This window comes from Protopterus annectens, chromosome 3.part0, assembly GCF_019279795.1.
Source record: "Protopterus annectens isolate FY-2018-M chromosome 3.part0, PAN1.0, whole genome shotgun sequence".
Classification (NCBI taxonomy): domain Eukaryota; kingdom Metazoa; phylum Chordata; order Ceratodontiformes; family Protopteridae; genus Protopterus; species Protopterus annectens.
The window spans coordinates 389,813,925-389,832,276 of NC_056731.1; the positions used below are offsets into that span (position 1 = coordinate 389,813,925).

At 41.4% G+C, this 18,352-nt stretch overlaps 1 protein-coding gene across 2 annotated transcripts in view; it reads left to right on the top strand.

Annotated features, from left to right (window-relative positions):
* Positions 1-18,352, top strand: part of VPS41 (VPS41 subunit of HOPS complex) — a 2,347,711-nt gene that overhangs the window by 1,022,659 nt on the left and 1,306,700 nt on the right. For both annotated transcript variants that reach the window (XM_044064839.1, XM_044064840.1), the window contains exon 6: positions 1,835-1,897. In XM_044064839.1, the coding sequence (XP_043920774.1) occupies positions 1,835-1,897 (63 nt within the window). The remainder of the gene's footprint in view (positions 1-1,834; positions 1,898-18,352) is intronic.

Below are 18,352 nucleotides of genomic sequence, written 5' to 3' on the forward strand. Positions count from 1 at the left end.
AAAGTTTAGCTGATGTCTTTCTATCTGTTCCATAGAAATTAAATTAGTTGGAGTGACAGTGTTTATCTGGTTTGCTTTGTTAGCTTCCTTCATGGCCTATTTATTTGTTCTTAACATGCCAACCAATGCTTGCTGAGTTTTTTTTCACAGGTAATTTGTAATCAGTTTAATGTGGAAGGTGCTAAAATCCTCTGACATGTTTAACTTGTTTAAGTCTTTAGGGCAGTACAGTAGTATACGATAGTCTCACTGTTCTTGATTCTCCATTTCATTTAGTGTGTGCGTGCTCTTCTTATATTCAAGTAGCTTTTTTGTTCGCTGATCGTTTCCTCCCACATCCAAAAAAGCGACGTCAAACCTTTGTCTTCCTTCTTTCCCAATATCATCTCATCCCCACTCCAAATTTTAAACATATAACCCCTCTAGTTCTCTCATCTCTTTTTTGTGCTTTAATATCCTATTTTCTTTGTAGTATTACTCAGTGCCATTACTACTGCACAGTTTTACTTTTGAAATTCCTAATTATAACATTTTTGTGTCATTTATTTGTACGTAAATTGTAAAGACCCTTTTCCATGGTCTTTGTTCTGGAGCTAGGACATAGGTAGCTACTTGCCTGCCAGTATATAAAAACTAGCATTTTACATAATGCTGTCTTTGCTTTCTGTTCATGCTTTTGGATTTTTTTTTCTTTACCCCCATTATTTAATAGATGTTACATAATGTATCCGAATCCTACTCTTTACCTTAGAGCTTTTCCATCTGGGCCTCTTCTAAAAATGGTCTGTGCCCAGATGGACTGTTCTGTTCAACAGAAGTAGCTACGTAAATAAAAAAGTAAATGCATGTAACTAAATTCCTGATCTGCTGGAATTGCTGGTAAATGTGCATGTGGTACGTGAGTGAATATACTTGTGCATCTTGCATTAGATTGCCATCCTGTCCAGAATTACTTCTGTTTTTTATGCCTTTTGCTTGCTGGGATAGCCCGCAGCTGCCCTATGAACCTGAATTGGATAAAGCAGGTATTGAAGAATGAGTGATTTAGTGAATGACAGTCTTTCTTTGAAAATGGGATTTGTATTATTTCTTTGGGATTATTTTAAAACTGTACTGAAATATTTATTTTCTCATTATGGTTTCTAGCATGCAGTAGGTTACTATTGGTACACTTAAAAATAGCACCTGAATTCATTCATTTCAGAAAGAAAATTGTTCTTGCATTTCTGTTTTGTCTATATTTCTGTCAGGATTTTGCTAAGATTTTTGTGACGACAGTACTGTCATGTTTTTTTTGCAGTAAACATTAATATGAATAGGGACTGCACTAGTATAGTAAGAGCCCATTTTTCTCATTGAAAGCAGAGAACAGAAATCACAATGATGCTTCATGTTCTTTTTAAGCTTCTTGAAAGCGAGGATATTGATAGCAACAACTCTTGTTGGCTATCTTTATCCTTAGATTTTAGTAGAATTATATCCCATTTTGTTAATATGTGTTTAATATAAACCCTTAGCTTGAATCAGAGACAGGGCTCTTCATTACTTATGCATCTGCTTTTGAGTTCTAATTGCAGTGGAGTACTTTCGGCTATGTTCAGGATGTAATTAAAATATCCTTACAGAAGTGGAGAGCTCTTCACTTTGGAGCCTTAATGGCATTAGAGATGAACTTAAGGCAGCTTAGTAATGTATACCATTGTGCTAATTAAAATGTTTAGGTGGCGTGACCATTGTTGAAGTACAGAGTTGTTGTGTTCTGGAAGGTTATGTGAGGTGTACAGCTAACTTGTTTTGAGAAAGTATACTAATCTGTTTTCTTTTTCAACTCAAGGTGCAAGTATTTGGACTGTACTCCAAAGAAGGATTTCATGAAAACATGGACTACCCTGTTAAAGTAAGTGATTGAACACAAATATAAATGTGACTAAACAGCATTCAAGTTGGAAGATTGTTTTTCTTGTTATATTAATGTTTTCTTTCATTCATGTTATGCCAACACTGAGACCAGCTCAGTGATTCAACAGTTTTCCTGTTTATACCACCAGTAATTGCGGTGGTGGTGCTGCGGTAGCGTTGTCTTCTCACAGTAAGACGTTGTCCTGTTCGATTCTCAGCTAGAGTGTCTTCTGTGTGGAGACATGCGTGAATGGGCGTACCTTCGTTGAAGGTTGTGCGTCAGGGCTGGCAACGTGGCATGTAAAAATCTACTGCCAATCATTAGCGGACCGGAGTTCTGCTGTGGCGACCCCTAACACAACAACAACAACCACCAGTAATTGGAATTCATTGATGTATCCAGTTTGCTTGAGTGACAAGTAGCAGAATTCTGTCCTTTTATTGAGAATTGGAATAAATTTGGTATTCTGACTGGCCTTTTTGAAAAATTAGGTGCCATGTAGCTGTTAATGGGTCAAAGAACACAGTAACAGTGACCGAGGACATGTGTAACATACATACACTGCGCTTGTAGCTCCTGACTTAAAATATTGGTGCAGCTTCATTGCATAATGTAACTAACTGACCCGGAATCACTTTCGTCTGAAGAGGCAAATGCTGGTGAACTTTGCCATTTTGTTTACATCTTTCAGACTTATAGATTATCTTTGCAGAAAGAATATACAGCAAGCTATGCATTTTGCTGAATTTACAAAATAAGCAGCACATATCGAGAGGAAAGCCTAGTGCCAAGTAAGGAGGATAATTTGACAGTGTAAGTCAGAGGTATTGTTTGTCTTAAGTCATGCTGTATAAGCAGTAAACCTGTGTTCTAACACAGAAGGCTGAAACCAAGTAATCTGGCACAATATTGCAGGGATTAGCATTACTGCCAAATACATTTTGGTGTCGTGTTTATATCCTGGCTGGGGTTCTTTTTGTATGCAGACTTGTATGTCCATTCTCCGCTTGTGTGACTTTTTGTTGGGGTCTTTTGTTTCCTTTCTCAGCCCATTGGTATGCGGATAGATGACTTAGGATAACTTCTTTAGCCTCTGCATATGCGTATAGTGTCACTGTGCATGTCATTTGTGATGGTCTGTTTCCCCATGTAGAATTGCTTCTTCTCTTGCTCCTTTGCTAGGATAGGCTCCACCTTTTCCTGACCCAGAACTGGGTGAATGGACATTAAAAATGAATGGATGAGCTTACCCAGTCAGAAAATGTACGATAAAGGCTGTAATGGAAAAGGGACACTGAACATCAGTTGCATTTTTTCATTACTTTGTTAGATTGATTGCTTTAGTATTGTTGGAGTTAAATTTTCCCTATAAGGCACATAGCTCTTATTTTTGCTGGAAAGTCTTTATACTGTGAATTGAATGAGGTAATCTTATTTCAAGAGGTAAGCTGTTTTTAGCTGTTAAAACCATCTTCTAGGATTTTGTACAGCTATAAAAAGGAAGTCATATAATTTTGCAAAGGATGAACCACAAAATCTGATTTATATGCATATCTGCTAAGTTGAGAAACATGAAAGAGGTCCATTGCAGATAGGGGAAATGTCATTTCACTGTGCTGTGACCTCTGAGTTCATTATTTTAACTTGGAAGTGCAGGGGTAAAGCATCCTGCATATATGCAGTATTCTGATATTACAATAATTAATTTTGTGTGGGGAGGGTACCAAACTAGATTATTTTATGTATTGATTTATTTTGTATGGAATGACATTTGCTGAGGCATCTTTCTCTAAACCTTATGCCTGTTTAATCATACCAGAATTATCTCCCATGACATGACTGCATTTTTGCAGTCAGAATTTTTGTATCTCATCACTAAACTCAATACATTTTCAAATCATCACATCTTTAGTCAGGTAGCATGGTGGGCAGGCTGTGGCTTCAGTGAATAAGAAAGTGTACCACTTTCCCTTAAAAAGCTGTATAATTTACATTCACAGTTCTGTACTTGTAGTGTGTGTGTGTGTGTGTGGGGGGGGGGGGGGGCTTACTTGTAACACATTTTGAAAGACTTGTAAAGAAATTCCCTCTTGTAAAACACATCAGCATAAAACAATTGTATACAAAACCCCAGTGCTTCATTGCATTGCCTTCAGAGGATAAATACTTTTCATAGATTATGGCTCTGTGGTTTACTAGAGTAAAGCTCTTACCACAACCAACACGATCTGAGATAGAATAGCAGTTTGAGTGCTTAAAGTGACAGGTGGAGGACGGTGGGAGCGAGCTGCTGACACTGGCTTATCCATCTGGGGACGATTGTTTTACTTTGATAAAAATAAGCCACAGTTTTTTATAGCAGTTTGAGTGCTTAAAGTGACAGTTGGAGGAGGGTGGGAGTGAGCTGCTGACACCGACTTACCCATCTGGGGGTGATTGTTTTACTTTGATAAAAATAAGCCACAGTTTTTTTATGTTATCAAAATGTTTTATGTATGCCTGTAAAGCACAAGGAACTGTTCTCTTATGTGAAATATGAGATGAGCATGTTTTTAAAACAAAAAGAGCTTTTTATTCCTAAAAAATGGCTCTTCATTGTATTTGCATATCTGGCACCTAGGGGTATGAAATTAGTTTTGTGCAGCCCTGTGATTCTTAAATGTTCAAAAATATCTTTCACATCGGCAGTTAAATGACAACAAAGATATCTCATGGTATATATTTATGTAAATATGTGCTGTGTGCGTTTAATTGAGCTGTGTTGTATCAATCCTTTGATTGTCATGCCCTGTTCATCCCATCCCTCTAAGTTTGGGGAGAGCAGGACATGCCTGCCTTTCAGGACCATGTTAAAACCTTCCCCTAGGGTTCACTGAGTCAGCTTTTACTGATAGAGCAAGTTTTGATGAAGCTCATTCCACTGATTGTTTACATATCTGTGTGTCATATGATGAGATGACATGTTGGTGGAGCTGACGTAGCTCTAAGTGGGGGAGGAGGAGGAATATTTCTCCTATAAAAATAGAATGTTAGCTGGAAACATCAAAAATGTTAGCCTGTCATTGTAGGAGGATTGCAGAGGGACACAGGTAGGGCCTGGTCCACATGGTCTGTGCAGGCAAAAGCCTGCAACCCAGACAAGGACCTCTCCAGGAGAGTTATACAGATGAGAACTTGATACACAGGCGAAGTCCTGCCCGAGAGAGTTGTACAGGTCACAGCCTAATGTCCAGGCAAGGTCTTGCTTAAGAGAGGAATTCCACAGACCTATAAAGAAAGAAGACTCTGCACACTGTGGGGCTGCAGTATCAGAGAAGCCAGGTTGAACCCGAGGAAAGATGGCCTGAAGCAAGGACAGAGGCTGCATGGAAGGCCTGTACACTTGGTATAAATGAGACTGAAGAAGAATTGTTATTGAACTGTAGTGAACTCATTAAGTTGTATTATTTAAGTTTTAGAATTATTATTTATATGAAAACAAAAACATTTCAAGGAGTTATCAAATTTGAATATTGAGGTGATAGGTTTGCTTTACTAAAGACATGATTTCAGTGGAAATGCAACTTTGTGAGTGTGTGTTCTGTGAAAATCAAATACTTGGTGTAATACATTGGTTCATAGGTAGGTACTAGGCTATCGGCCCAAGGGCCTACGTAAGCCTAGCCAACAAGGTTCCCTGGCTTACGCCACCCAAGAAAGTTATTTTCCTGTGCCACTGTCGAGCAGAGACACAGAAGTGATCCCCAGGGTGTATTTCCTATTTCCCATCCACTCATCAACATTTTTCTTGAAGAGTGCTAATGAAGAACTTTGCTTGACATAGATTGGTAGCCTGTTCCAAAGTATGGGAAGATGTTCTTCATCTCACATTGCTGCAGTCCTTACACTTGGGTAGTCCGCTGTCCTCGGTCGGTCTCAATATCAGTGAGTATAAGGCTGACGCCGGTCAAGGCGCATTAGACTGACATCAGTACGTCAGGGTACAAATGCCATGACCGACGCCATATCCTCAGTCTTTTGCCGCATGGTCCGATGCAGAAGTAGCGCTGCAAGTGCCGTCATGCTCTGAAATTTTTCGAATTCGGAGTTTCAGACCGAGTCAAAGTTGGTTAAGTACCTCGCTAGGAATATTTTAGTTTTTCTTGCCTCAGTGGTTTACCGGATGTCAGAAAAAGTGAATAACTGTATTTTGTGGGAAACAGATAACGCATAGAGATTACCATACTTTGTGTATTCCTTGTTTAGGGCCTGAGCACGACGTTGTTGGTGTCAGCCTTTGTGCTAGATTCAATAAGCGCACTATAAAGAGAAGGTTAGATTGTGCCAGGTTAGTCTTTGGGAAGCGGCGCAATTATAAAATGTCACGGATGCTCCGACGCCCGCTTCTTCAAGAAGCGCAAGGACAAAGCAGCTAAGCCTAGGCTTGAAGAGCCGTCCTGCATCGGACGCCGGTTCTTAGAGGTGTGGGTGGAGCCGGTGGTTCTGCCGGAGGTTTCTCTGGAGTCCCAGGGAGAGACTTTGTTATTGCAAAATGTGGCCTCTCAGGAGGCAGGTCAGGCTGAAGGGGCCTCTCAGGTTACTGTGCTCCCCTCCCTTCCCAGGGTGGTTAGGCCCTCTCCTTCTGTTTCCAAGGCTTCTCCCAGAGGCAGGCCAGGTTTAGCTTCAGTTGGTGTTACCCCTAGTTCTTCAGGATCTGTGCCCAAGAAGCATATGCTTAAAATGGCAGAAGATTTGATTTCTTTGATTAGAGGTTCTTTGCCCCCTCCTGATAAGAGGCCTAGGGTGGAACCTGAGCTAGGGAGTTTTGAGCAGGCTGGATGTTTCTGAGTCTTCGGCTGAAGACTTGCAGGAGTATTCTCCTTATTCTGATTCTGATGTGGATGATTCTACTCTTCTGCTTCTCCTCCTGAGGATTTTTCTTTTTCAGAGACTCTTCATTCCATGAGGGAGCATTTTAAGTGGGAAGGTCAGGACTTCTCTGATTCCAGGAAAAGGCTTAGGGAATTTTTGATTAAGCGCCAGCATAGGCGTTTGGCTATACCTCCTGTTCTGGATGTTGTGGAAGATGTGTTTGCAGAAGCTTCCTTAATCCTGATTCTTTGCCTCCTGCTCCTGTTAAACCGGACAGGTATTACAGGGTGCCTGAAGCTCATAAGTATCTTTTAAGAGTCCTAGGGCAGACCCAGAAACTGTTAGTCAGGGGCCTAAAGGGTGTTAAGGCTTCTGTTGTCAAAAATCCGGTTCCTCCAGATAAAGAGGCCAGGGCTTTGGATAGATGGGGAAAGAAAGTTTATACTTCCGCTCTAGCTATGAGGGCTTTGAATTGCCAGTTTCACATGTTGAAATACCAAAATTATCTCCTTTCTCAATTGAAGTCTAAGGTTGATGCTTCCATGGAGGGTATTGAGTGTAAAGAGTTACAAGATTTAGTACATGTTTCTGAACAGGTGGGTAAGCATTCTTTGCAATGTGGTTTTGATGCTGTACAGGCCTCTGCCTAGGTGGCTGCCACTGGGTCAGTTCTTCGCAGGCACGCCTGGCTGAGGGATCAGAATTTATCTGACCATGTTAAAACAAGGATTTTAGATACTCCTTTACAATCTGATGTGTTGTTTGGTTCTCCTGTTGAGGCAGTCTTAAAGAAAATGGAAGACAAGGCTAAGTCTATGCAGACTGTTAAAGATTTTGCAGGTTCAGCCTCCAAAGTTTAGTAGAAATTGGCCTACTAAGGGGTGGACGTATCCTTCTTATGATTCCCAGTCTAGGGTAGATCTAGACGTGGTAGGGCAGAGCTCAGGGCTCTTTCAGGCCTAGAACAGGAGTTCTCCTGCACAGTCTTCGGTGAGGGCAGGGTCAGTCCTTTCGTAACAGATCCAATGACCTACCTTTTCAGCTGCCAGAGCCTCTCTGCCTGGCAGCACCTTTGGGAGGAAGGTTGGCACTTTTCAAAGAAAATTGGAGTTTAATTACCCAAGACAGATGGGTATTGAACATCATACACCACGGGTTATAGGTTTTATTTCCCATACCTTGCCTCCTTCCAAAGGCATGCCAGACGCTCCTCCTCAACAAAGAATAGAGGCTCACAAGCAAATTTCTCTGTTACTCCAAATAGGGCCATACAGCCGGTCCCTATGCCAGAAGTGGGCCTAGGATTTTATTCTCGCCTGTTCCTAGTACCAAAGAAAGGGAACACGCGGAGACCAATTTTGGACTTATCTATCCTCAACACTTATCTGACATTCCCAAGTTCAAAATGTTGACGTTACAACAGCTTTTACCTCTGCTGGGCAAAGATCATTGGATGGTAACTTTGGATCTCAAGGAGGCTTACCTTCATGTTCCTATCAGACTGAGTTGCAGGAAGCATCTGCTGTTAGCTGGGACTTCTCATTATCAGTTCTCTGCATTGCCCTTGGCTTATCTACTGCGCCTAGAGTGTTCACGTAAAGTTCTGGCTCCAGTGATAGCTTTCCTCAGGTTAAAAGGAATACAAATCTATCCTTATTTGGACGATTGCCTGATTCTTGGCTCAAGGAAGGACGAAGCTTTTCATCATTTGATTATGTGATAGCAGTGCTAAGATGCCTGGGGTATTCTGTGAACTAAATAAAGTCCAGTCTAGCACCCTCTCAGGACATGTGCTTTCTGGGTGTGAGACTGAATACAGCATCCAGATGGCCTTTTGACCCCGGACAAACAAAAGAATCTTTCCCTTTACTTTCATCAGTTGTCTCATCAGTCCAGGCTGACTGCAAGGACAGTCCTTCAAGCCTTGGGGTTCATGGCATCTTATTCTGGTGCTTCCCAATGCCAAACTGCATATGAGGAAGCTACAATGGTATCTCAAAATGCATGGACACAGCACTGCCAGGATTTGGACACTGTCATTCAAATAATACCTTGCATTCAAAAGGAATTGTTGTGGTGGGCTCAGGAATGTCACCTAAACAAGGGACTCTCTGTGACCCGGCCAGAGGCGAGTCAGATTCAACGACAGATGCCTCAGACAAAGCTTGGGGAGCCCATCTGAATGGAAAGTGGATACAAGACAAGTGGCCCGCCAGACTACAACATCTACATATCAACTTGAAGGAGATGTTAGCAGTCCAGTTTGCATTAATAGCTTTCAAGGATTTACTTCTTCCAGGGCAGGTGTTGATTCTAACAGACAACACAACTGTCATGTGGGTACATCAACAAGCAAGTATGGAACACATTCTTATCCTCTATGCAGGCAAGCAATGATTTTGTGGAGACTGCTCTCAGTTTACAGCTCAATCTTCAGGCAAGGTTTCTGCCGGAGCACAGAACTCCTTAGCAGATGTGTTGAGCAGATCTAATTATGGATCCCCACAAGTGAAATTGGATCCTCATGTATTTCAGAAATTGACAGTGTCATGGGGAACTCAGACATAGATCTGTTCGCTTCTCCACTAAACCACCAGCTGCCAAAGTTTTGGTACAAAAAGGTTTCATCCCACAGCTTGGAAAAGTGGATGCTCTTTCTTTCAATTGAGCAATTCCTGGGGGGAAATTTTAGCATTAATGCCAAATACATTTTGGTGTCGTGTTTATATCCTGGCTGGGGTTCTTTTTGTATGCAGACTTGTATGTCCATTCTCCGCTTGTGTGACTTTTTGTTGGGGTCTTTTGTTTCCTTTCTCAGCCCATTGGTATGCGGATAGATGACTTAGGATAACTTCTTTAGCCTCTTCATATGCGTATAGTGTCACTGTGCATGTCATTTGTGATGGTCTGTTTCCCCATGTAGAATTGCTTCTTCTCTTGCTCCTTTGCTAGGATAGGCTCCACCTTTTTCTGACCCAGAACTGGGTGAATGGACATTAAAAATGAATGGATGAGGTTACCCAGTCAGAAAATGTACGATAAAAGTTGTAACGGAAAAGAGACACTGAACATTGCTTTGTTACATTGATTGCTTTAGTATTGCTGGAGTTAAATTTTCCCTATAAGACACATAGCTCTTATTTTTGCTGGAAAGTGTTTATACTCTGAATTGAATGAGGTAATCTTATTTCAAGAGGTAAGCTGTTTTTAGCTGTTAAAACCATCTTCTAGGATTTTGTACAGCTATAAAAAGGAAGTCATATAATTTTGCAAAGGATGAACCACAAAATCTGATTTATATGCATATCTGCTAAGTTGAGAAACATGAAAGAGGTCCATTGCAGATAGGGGAAATGTCATTTCACTGTGCTGTGACCTCTGAGTTCATTATTTTAACTTGGAAGTGCAGGGGTAAAGCATCCTGCATATATGCAGTATTCTGATATTACAATAATTAATTTTGTGTGGGGAGGGTACCAAACTAGATTATTTTATGTATTGATTTATTTTGTATGGAATGACATTTGCTGAGGCATCTTTCTCTAAACCTTATGCCTGTTTAATCATACCAAAATTATCTCCCATGACATGATTGCATTTTTGCAGTCAGAATTTTTGTATCTCATCACTAAACTCAATACATTTTCAAAACATCACACCTTTAGTCAGGTAGCATGGTGGGCAGGCTGTGGCTTCAGTGAATAAGAAAGTGTACCACTTTCCCTTAAAAAGCTGTATAATTTACATTCACAGTTCTGTACTTGTAGTGTGTGTGTATGGGGGGGGGGGCTTATTTGTAACACATTTTGAAAGACTTGTAAAGAAATTCCCTCTTGTAAAACACATCAGCATAAAACAATTGCATGCAAAACCCCAGTGCTTCATTGCATTGCCTTCAGAGGATAAATACTTTTCATAGAGTATGGCTCTGTGGTTTACTAGAGTAAAGCTCTTACCACAACCAACATGATCTGAGATAGAGTAGCAGTTTGAGTGCTTAAAGTGACAGGTGGGGGACGGTGGGAGCGAGCTGCTGACACTGGCTTATCCATCTGGGGGCGATTGTTTTACTTTGATAAAAATAAGCCACAGTTTTTTATAGCAGTTTGAGTGCTTAAAGTGACAGTTGGAGGAGGGTGGGAGTGAGCTGCTGACACCGACTTACCCATCTGGGGGCGATTGTTTTACTTTGATTATGTTATCAAAATATTTTATGTATGCCTGTAAAGCACAAGGAACTGTTCTCTTTTGTGAAATATGAGATGAGCATGTTTTTAAAACAAAAAGAGCTTTTTTTCCTAAAAAATGGCTCTTCATTGTATTTGCATATCTGGCACCTAGGGGTATGAAATTAGTTTTGTGCAGCCCTGTGATTCTTAAATGTTCAAAAATATCTTTCACATCGGCAGTTAAATGACAACAAAGATATCTCATGGTATATATTTATGTAAATATGTGCTGTGTGCGTTTAATTGAGCTGTGTTGTATCAATCCTTTGATTGTCATGCCCTGTTCATCCCATCCCTCTAAGTTTGGGGAGAGCAGGACATGCCTGCCTTTCAGGACCATGTTAAAACCTTCCCCTAAGGTTCACTGAGTCAGCTTTTATTGATAGAGCAAGTTTTGATGAAGCTCATTCCACTGATTGTTTACATATCTGTGTGTCATATGATGAGATGACATGTTGGTGGAGCTGACGTAGCTCTAAGTGGGGGAGGAGGAGGAATATTTCTCCTATAAAAATAGAATGTTAGCTGGAAACATCAAAAATGTTAGCCTGTCATTGTAGGAGGATTGCAGAGGGACACAGGTAGGGCCTGGTCCACATGGTCTGTGCAGGCAAAAGCCTGCAACCCAGACAAGGACCTCTCCAGGAGAGTTATACAGATGAGAACTTGATACACAGGTGAAGTCCTGCCCGAGAGAGTTGTACAGGTGACAGCCTAATGTCCAGGCAAGGTCTTGCTTAAGAGAGGAATTCCACAGACCTATAAAGAGAGAAGACTCTGCACACTGTGGGGCTGCAGTATCAGAGAAGCCAGGTTGAACCCGAGGAAAGATGGCCTGAAACAAGGACAGAGGCTGCATGGAAGGCCTGTACACTTGGTATAAATGAGACTGAAGAAGAATTGTTATTGAACTGTAGTGAACTCATTAAGTTGTATTATTTAAGTTTTAGAATTATTATTTATATGAAAACAAAAACATTTCAAGGAGTTATCAAATTTGAATATTGAGGTGATAAGTTTGCTTTACTAAAGACATGATTTCAGTGGAAATACAACTTTGTGAGTGTGTGTTCTGTGAAAATCAAATACTTGGTGTAATACATTGGTTCATAGGTAGGTACTAGGCTATCGGCCCAAGGGCCTATGTAAGCCTAGCCAACAAGGTTCCCTGGCTTACGCTACCCAAGAAAGTTATTTTCCTGTGCCACTGTCGAGCAGAAACACAGAAGTGATCCCTAGGGTGTATTTCCTATTTCCCATCCACTCATCAACATTTTTCTTGAAGAGTGCTAATGAAGAACTTTGCTTGACATAGATTGGTAGCCTGTTCCAGAGTATGGGAAGTCTCTGGGACAGGAATCTATCCCTCCAGCATGTCCTGTTTATTGTGGTGACAAGGTTTAGGTCCCTAGAGCATGTAGCTCAGAGGGACTGGGATTTCTTTAGGTGTAGCATGTCCAACAGCTCTGAGTTTGACATAGCTTTATATGTTAGGCAGAGATCACCTCAGAGTAGGCGATATGCTACGGAGTAAAGCTGGAGTTTTTTGAGGTGGTCAGTGTAGGGCATTTGTTTGAGGCCAGTAATCCTCTTTGTGAGGTATTTCTGTGGCCTTTCCTGCTGCTGCAGATGTCTTGGGAGGTACATCCCAAAAGGGGCATTGTACTTTGTAATGGGTCTAATGAGTGGGCATTGTACTCTGTAATGGGTCTAATGAGTGTCGAGTAGAGGGGAACAATGACCTCTTTTTTCCTGGATGAGAACCCTTTTATGATCAGGTGTGCCATGTAGAAGGACTTCCTGACTACTGTGGCGATGTGACTATCAAAGGAGAGACTACTGTCCACCTGGTTCCCAAAGTCTCTTATCATGCATTCGGTGTTAAGTAGATTGCTGCCTATGTGGTAGTTCATGGGTACAGAGTTTTTACCAAAGGGGGTGGCACTGCACTTTTTGGCATTGAGCTTGAGGCCATGGCTCTGACACCAGGCATATGTCTCAGCGAGGCCCTTCTGTAGGATGTCAACATCATTTGGGGACTTGACTATGGCTCCTTGTTTGCAGTCATCTGCGAACTTCGTTAGCCAGAGGCCTTCTGTGTTAGCCTGTACTTCACAGAAGTAGATACCAAACAGTAGTGGTCCCAGGACGGAACCCTGTGGTACTCCACTTGTCACTGCTTTGAGGTCAGATTTGGAGTCTGCAACTTTTACAGCGTGGGTTCTGTCAGTGAGCCAGTTGGCAACCCATCTTGTGACGTAGGGATTGATACCTAGTTTAGTGAGTTTAGCTATAATTCCAGAATGGGGGATGGTGTTGAAAGCCTTGGTGAGGTCAAGATAGGCTGTGTGAACCACCTTACCCTCATCTGCGGCTTTGGTGACTGCCTCAGAGAAGTCGATCAGGTTCAGGAGGCATGATCTGCCTTTCATAAACTCGAACTGGGTGGGATCCAGAGTTTGGAGGTTACCAATGTCTTTGTTTATGTGTTCCATGAGGATACGTTCCATGGCCGTGCAGACCAGGCTCATCAGGCTAATAGGTCGATAGTTCCCAGGATCAGTGGTGGCTCCACCTTTGTGGAGTGGGATAACTGTTGCTGTGCGCCATTCAGTGGGCACAAAGCCTGATGCGAGGCTATTATTGAACATGGTTCTTAAGTGGGGAGTCAGTTTGTTCTGAAGTTCGTGTAAAATGCAGCCTGAGATGTTGTGCGGTCCCATGGATGCTTTGTTTTGGCTTTAGAGAGTGCAGCTTTTACCTGCGTAGTTGTGATTACAGGACTGCATTTTTCCTATATAGATATGGGCCCTTTAGGGGTTGAGAGGGCGGTAAAGTTAGCACTGAACCTATCTGCCAGGATATTGGCAATATCAGTTGGTTCTGTAATGTTCTTGCCTTTGTGCTGTAACTCAGAGCAGATCTGGGTGTTGCCATCGAGATTCTTGACATAGCTATAGAATGCTCTGTGGTTGTCCTTGGAATTAGTGGCGGTTTTGTTTTTGTAGCTAGCTTTGGAGGATCTTATTAGGGATCTCAGCTTTTTACTGAGGTTGACCAGGGAGCTCCTCCACTTATGTGATTTTACTCTCTTTTGCAACAGTTTCTTCCATCTGTTGTACAGTTTGTTTATGGCAGGGGACCACCAGATTGGCTTTCTTTTTTTGGAGGACAGCGTCTTTGTTCTGTCTGGGATAGCATGATCCATGCACTCGTGTAAGTGCTTATAGAATGCATTTGTGTAGGATTCAGCAGTTGTAACTGTATTGTCCATCTGCATGGGTGTCATGAAGTTCACCACTTCTGTCTTAAGAATCATGAAGTTGGCTTTGGAGAAATTTTTTACTGTGGTTTCCTTAATGGGAGGTGGGGGCGGGATGTGGATATCAAGTGTGATTAGCTTATGGTCGGGTCGGACCAACGAGGAGTTGACTTCAGGTGTGGAACACTGGTCACTCATGTTGATAATGACTAGGTCTAGGATATTGTTGCCCCTGGTGGGGGTGTGGATAAGTTGATTTAGGGCACTGGAGTTTATGAATTCCAGAAAGCGTTGAGCTCGGAGTTGGTACACAAGTAGTTTTCCCAGTTAATGGTGGGGTAGTTGAAGTCGCCCATTATTAGGGTGTTTGGTTGAACCCTAATATTTTCCAGTACATCAAGAAAAGAGGAGTGGAAATCCTGGGGCATGGTGGGGGATCTGTAGAAAGCTACAATTTGGATTGCACTTTTGCCCAGAGTTAGTTGCACTTGGATAACCTCAGATGCATTATGCTGAGCAACAAGCCTAGAGGTGTGGATATCCTTAATGAATATGGACACACCTCCGCCTTTGGTGTTTCAGTCCAGGTTACATGGCCGAAACATGTGGTATTAGTTATAGCTTGGTAGTGCAGGGGTGCTCTCTGGAGCTTTGAACCAGGTCTTAGTCACTGCACACATATTGATGCTCTCCATTTTAAGGAGTGCCTCGAGTGAGTGCATTTTGAGATTTAGACTTCTAGCATTGAGTAGCATTACCCTCAGTTTTTGCTTGCCTGTTCCTGTTATGGTGGTGAATTTGTTATTTGAACCTTGCCTAAAAAAGGCACTATAGGGGCAGCAAGAGCCTTAGCCAGTATCCGGAATCCCAGGGGCGACAGATGCAGGCCATCTGTGGCAAAGCATCATGGTCTGTCGACCATGTCATCCCAAGCAGACAGATACTGGATCCCCTTAGAATGACACCAGAAGCTTAACCAATTGTTGAAGTCAATCATTTTGCCCTTGTACTGCGGTATCATTCTGGGCGATGGCAGAATGCTACTCAGGGCTAGGGTCATACCTCCCTGGGCTACAAGATCGGAGAGCTCTTCCATGTCTCTTTTCATGTAGTCCAGGGAGGTCCATCTCAGGTCATTCACACCAACATGGACAATGACAGAGTCATGTTTATACTTGTTGTGGAGTGACCTGAGTGCTTGAGTTATGTGGTGGATCCTGGCACCCGACAGGCAGCTGACAGTAACCTTCTCCTTGTTTAGCCTGGTGAGTGGGACATCAGTGTGCCTGACTATAGAGTCACCTATGACTAGTGTGTTGGGTATGTTGTTTTGCCTTATTGGCTGTGGTTGAGTGGCACACTGAGTCTGTGGGCTATGTGTCATTTAGGTTGTGTTGGGGGATAGAGGTTGCTTGCGTTTCTGCTTTGGAGGTCTTTGTTGCTTATACAGATTATTATTGAGAGCCTCCGCAAATGTTTTTGTGTTACTATGTGTGAATTTTGGTGGTGTAAGTTTAGTGAGACTATGTGTTGAGTGTGGTGAGGTGCAAATGTTTACATTCTCCTCATGACTGTCAAGTTCAGTCTTGGTTGGAGAAAACTTTACCTGCAGTTTGGCTAGATAAGTGCATCTCACACAGGTTGTAGTGTTGGGTGGTAGGTGGAGAGGGTTGTTTGTGTACATGAGGCAATTTCTACATTGCTTCAAGATGCCCAGATTCATCAGATAGACAGGAGATAACACTTGTATTTTTTGCACTGCAATCAAAGTAATGGAAAGTGGTTAAGTGGAAAATGATTTGTGTGAAAATTCACTAATGTGTGGCTTGGGGGGTGGCGTTTGAATCACCACAGTGGGGCTGTAATGTGGGCAAAATTATGTTCTGTGCTATTAGTTTTGCAAGCTAAAGTGAATTCAAACTGAAGAGTGTACATTACGGGAGTAATATATTTGAGAGAAAGAGGGGAAAACTATTTGTTTAAAGATTCCAGAGAAAAAGACTGGGGAAAATATATATATATTTTTTGCATCTTTTTGCACTCGCCTGCTATTCATCAGCCCTCTTCTGACCAATCAGCTCATTTTTTTCACCCATGAGGGAGGTCAAAATTGGCTGAATGGGGCCATCATTTTGTCAGTCATCAGAGGTGATTTTAAATTATTTTTACACCCCACCCCTCTTGCACCCAGTCTGCAACAGCTGATGGGTGGGGCATGCAGTGCATCAGCCCTATTCCACACCTCACTTCTCCAAGGGGGAAATGTTAGCAGACTGCCTAGACCACCCATGAGAGGCATTGTACACTTTTTATTTCCTCAGTCTTCACCAAAGACATCAGCAAGTGTCAGTGTGCTGCTGAGCACATCCCTGGATAGGCACACCCATTCACCCTACACTTACTGTCAAGTGCCTGACCTGCTATTCTCTGCAGCCATAGTCAGAGCTTTATTCCTCTATGTTAACAGCACTGGCAACATTTCATTAAAGGAGTTGCCGAGAGTAGAAAGCTTCAGCTCATTCTGTGTATAGAAGTTTACTGAGTATTAATAAAGGTATGTGTGCGTGTCAGAGAGGAAAGCCTTTTTATTTTGTTTCATTTACTTTACTGGATGCTTGAAGTAAAGTGATAATATTACAATCTCAGCATTGGCATTTACTCCAGAATTGTTCAGTAATGTCTTTTAACAACTGGAATAACATTGAGCATGCTTAGATTGCACAGATATGGAAACAACCCTCCCACAAAAGCATTGTTGAATGAAGTCCTCGTGTATGCTGAAGAAGTATGGTTTGGAGTTTGCTTTGCTTGAAATATATTCACTAGAAGTAGTATGGAGTATTCTGAATAAGAAGCAATAGTAGAATGACAAATACTTTAGATTGTTTTCACAAATGAGCGATTGTTGAAAAGTTGGTAGCTGAAAAAGTGATTTCTAACAGAATGTTGACCATGATGAATGTACTCAACTGTTGAAAGAAGTGCATTGGGTGGGTCTTGCAGTTGGACGTATGTGGTGAAGAATTTCCTGAAGATGAGTATATGTTGAAAGTGTCGCTAGTATATTCAAAATGTGAAAAGTGGGCCTCTTCAAGAAAGTGAAACAAAAACAGATCCAAAAGTATTGAAATAATATGTGGCAGCACAAATTTTATATTTATCCTAAAGAATAGTCAAATCCTATTAACCTCGGCTCTAGATGATTATAACTGTTGAAGTAGCACCCTGACCACATGTGAATAAATGGGAAAAGGGGTTGTGGATGGATGGATTTAGTGTAACAGTGGACAGAATGTAAACTGGGTTGTATTGGAAGCTCAGCACAAATTCAAACTAAGAAACGCTCGTAGCTTGTAAAAACTTTAATAAAATGTAAAAACGTGCAGAGCGTACAGCTTTTGGGTAGAACCCTTCTTCAGTGCAAAGACATATATGTGTTCTAATAGCTGTTTTATGTCAAAAGACAGTGATCACATGACATTCATAGCCAATAAAATCTGAACAAATTAAAACTTTCATCACGTAACAAATAGAACTTCCTAAAAACATACAAATTATATATATATATATATATATATATATATATATATATATATATATATATACACACACACACACACAAAATAAATGTAAACAATACCTTCATCTCTTTAGTTGCATTTGCTTCGTAACCAGTACTGGCTTAATACTAACTGCTGTGTTTAGTCTTGGGTGACTGTCAGTGCAAAGTCTTATTATCCATGCATACTCTCTCAATTCTAATTAATTGTTTAAGTCACCCCTCTTACATTCTTATAAATTCTGTCAATCACTCTGAACACAAAACTATATAGTTCATGGCCATCTTTAACTATATGCTTGGCTAATGCATTTGATAAATTATTTCTACGAATCTCAGAGCAATGTTCTATTGTACAATCTTTCAGTTTTCAACTGCATTTACCTACATAGAATGCAGGACATTTTAAACCTGCCGGAGATGGTAGAAACAAAAAGAATGTGTCAAGAGGTCGAACAAGAAAAAGAGAAAGGGGAAAAGAAGAAGAAAAAATAAATGGAGGCCCACAAACACACAGCAGGTCAACCAGGTAGAGACTTTAAATGAAAATG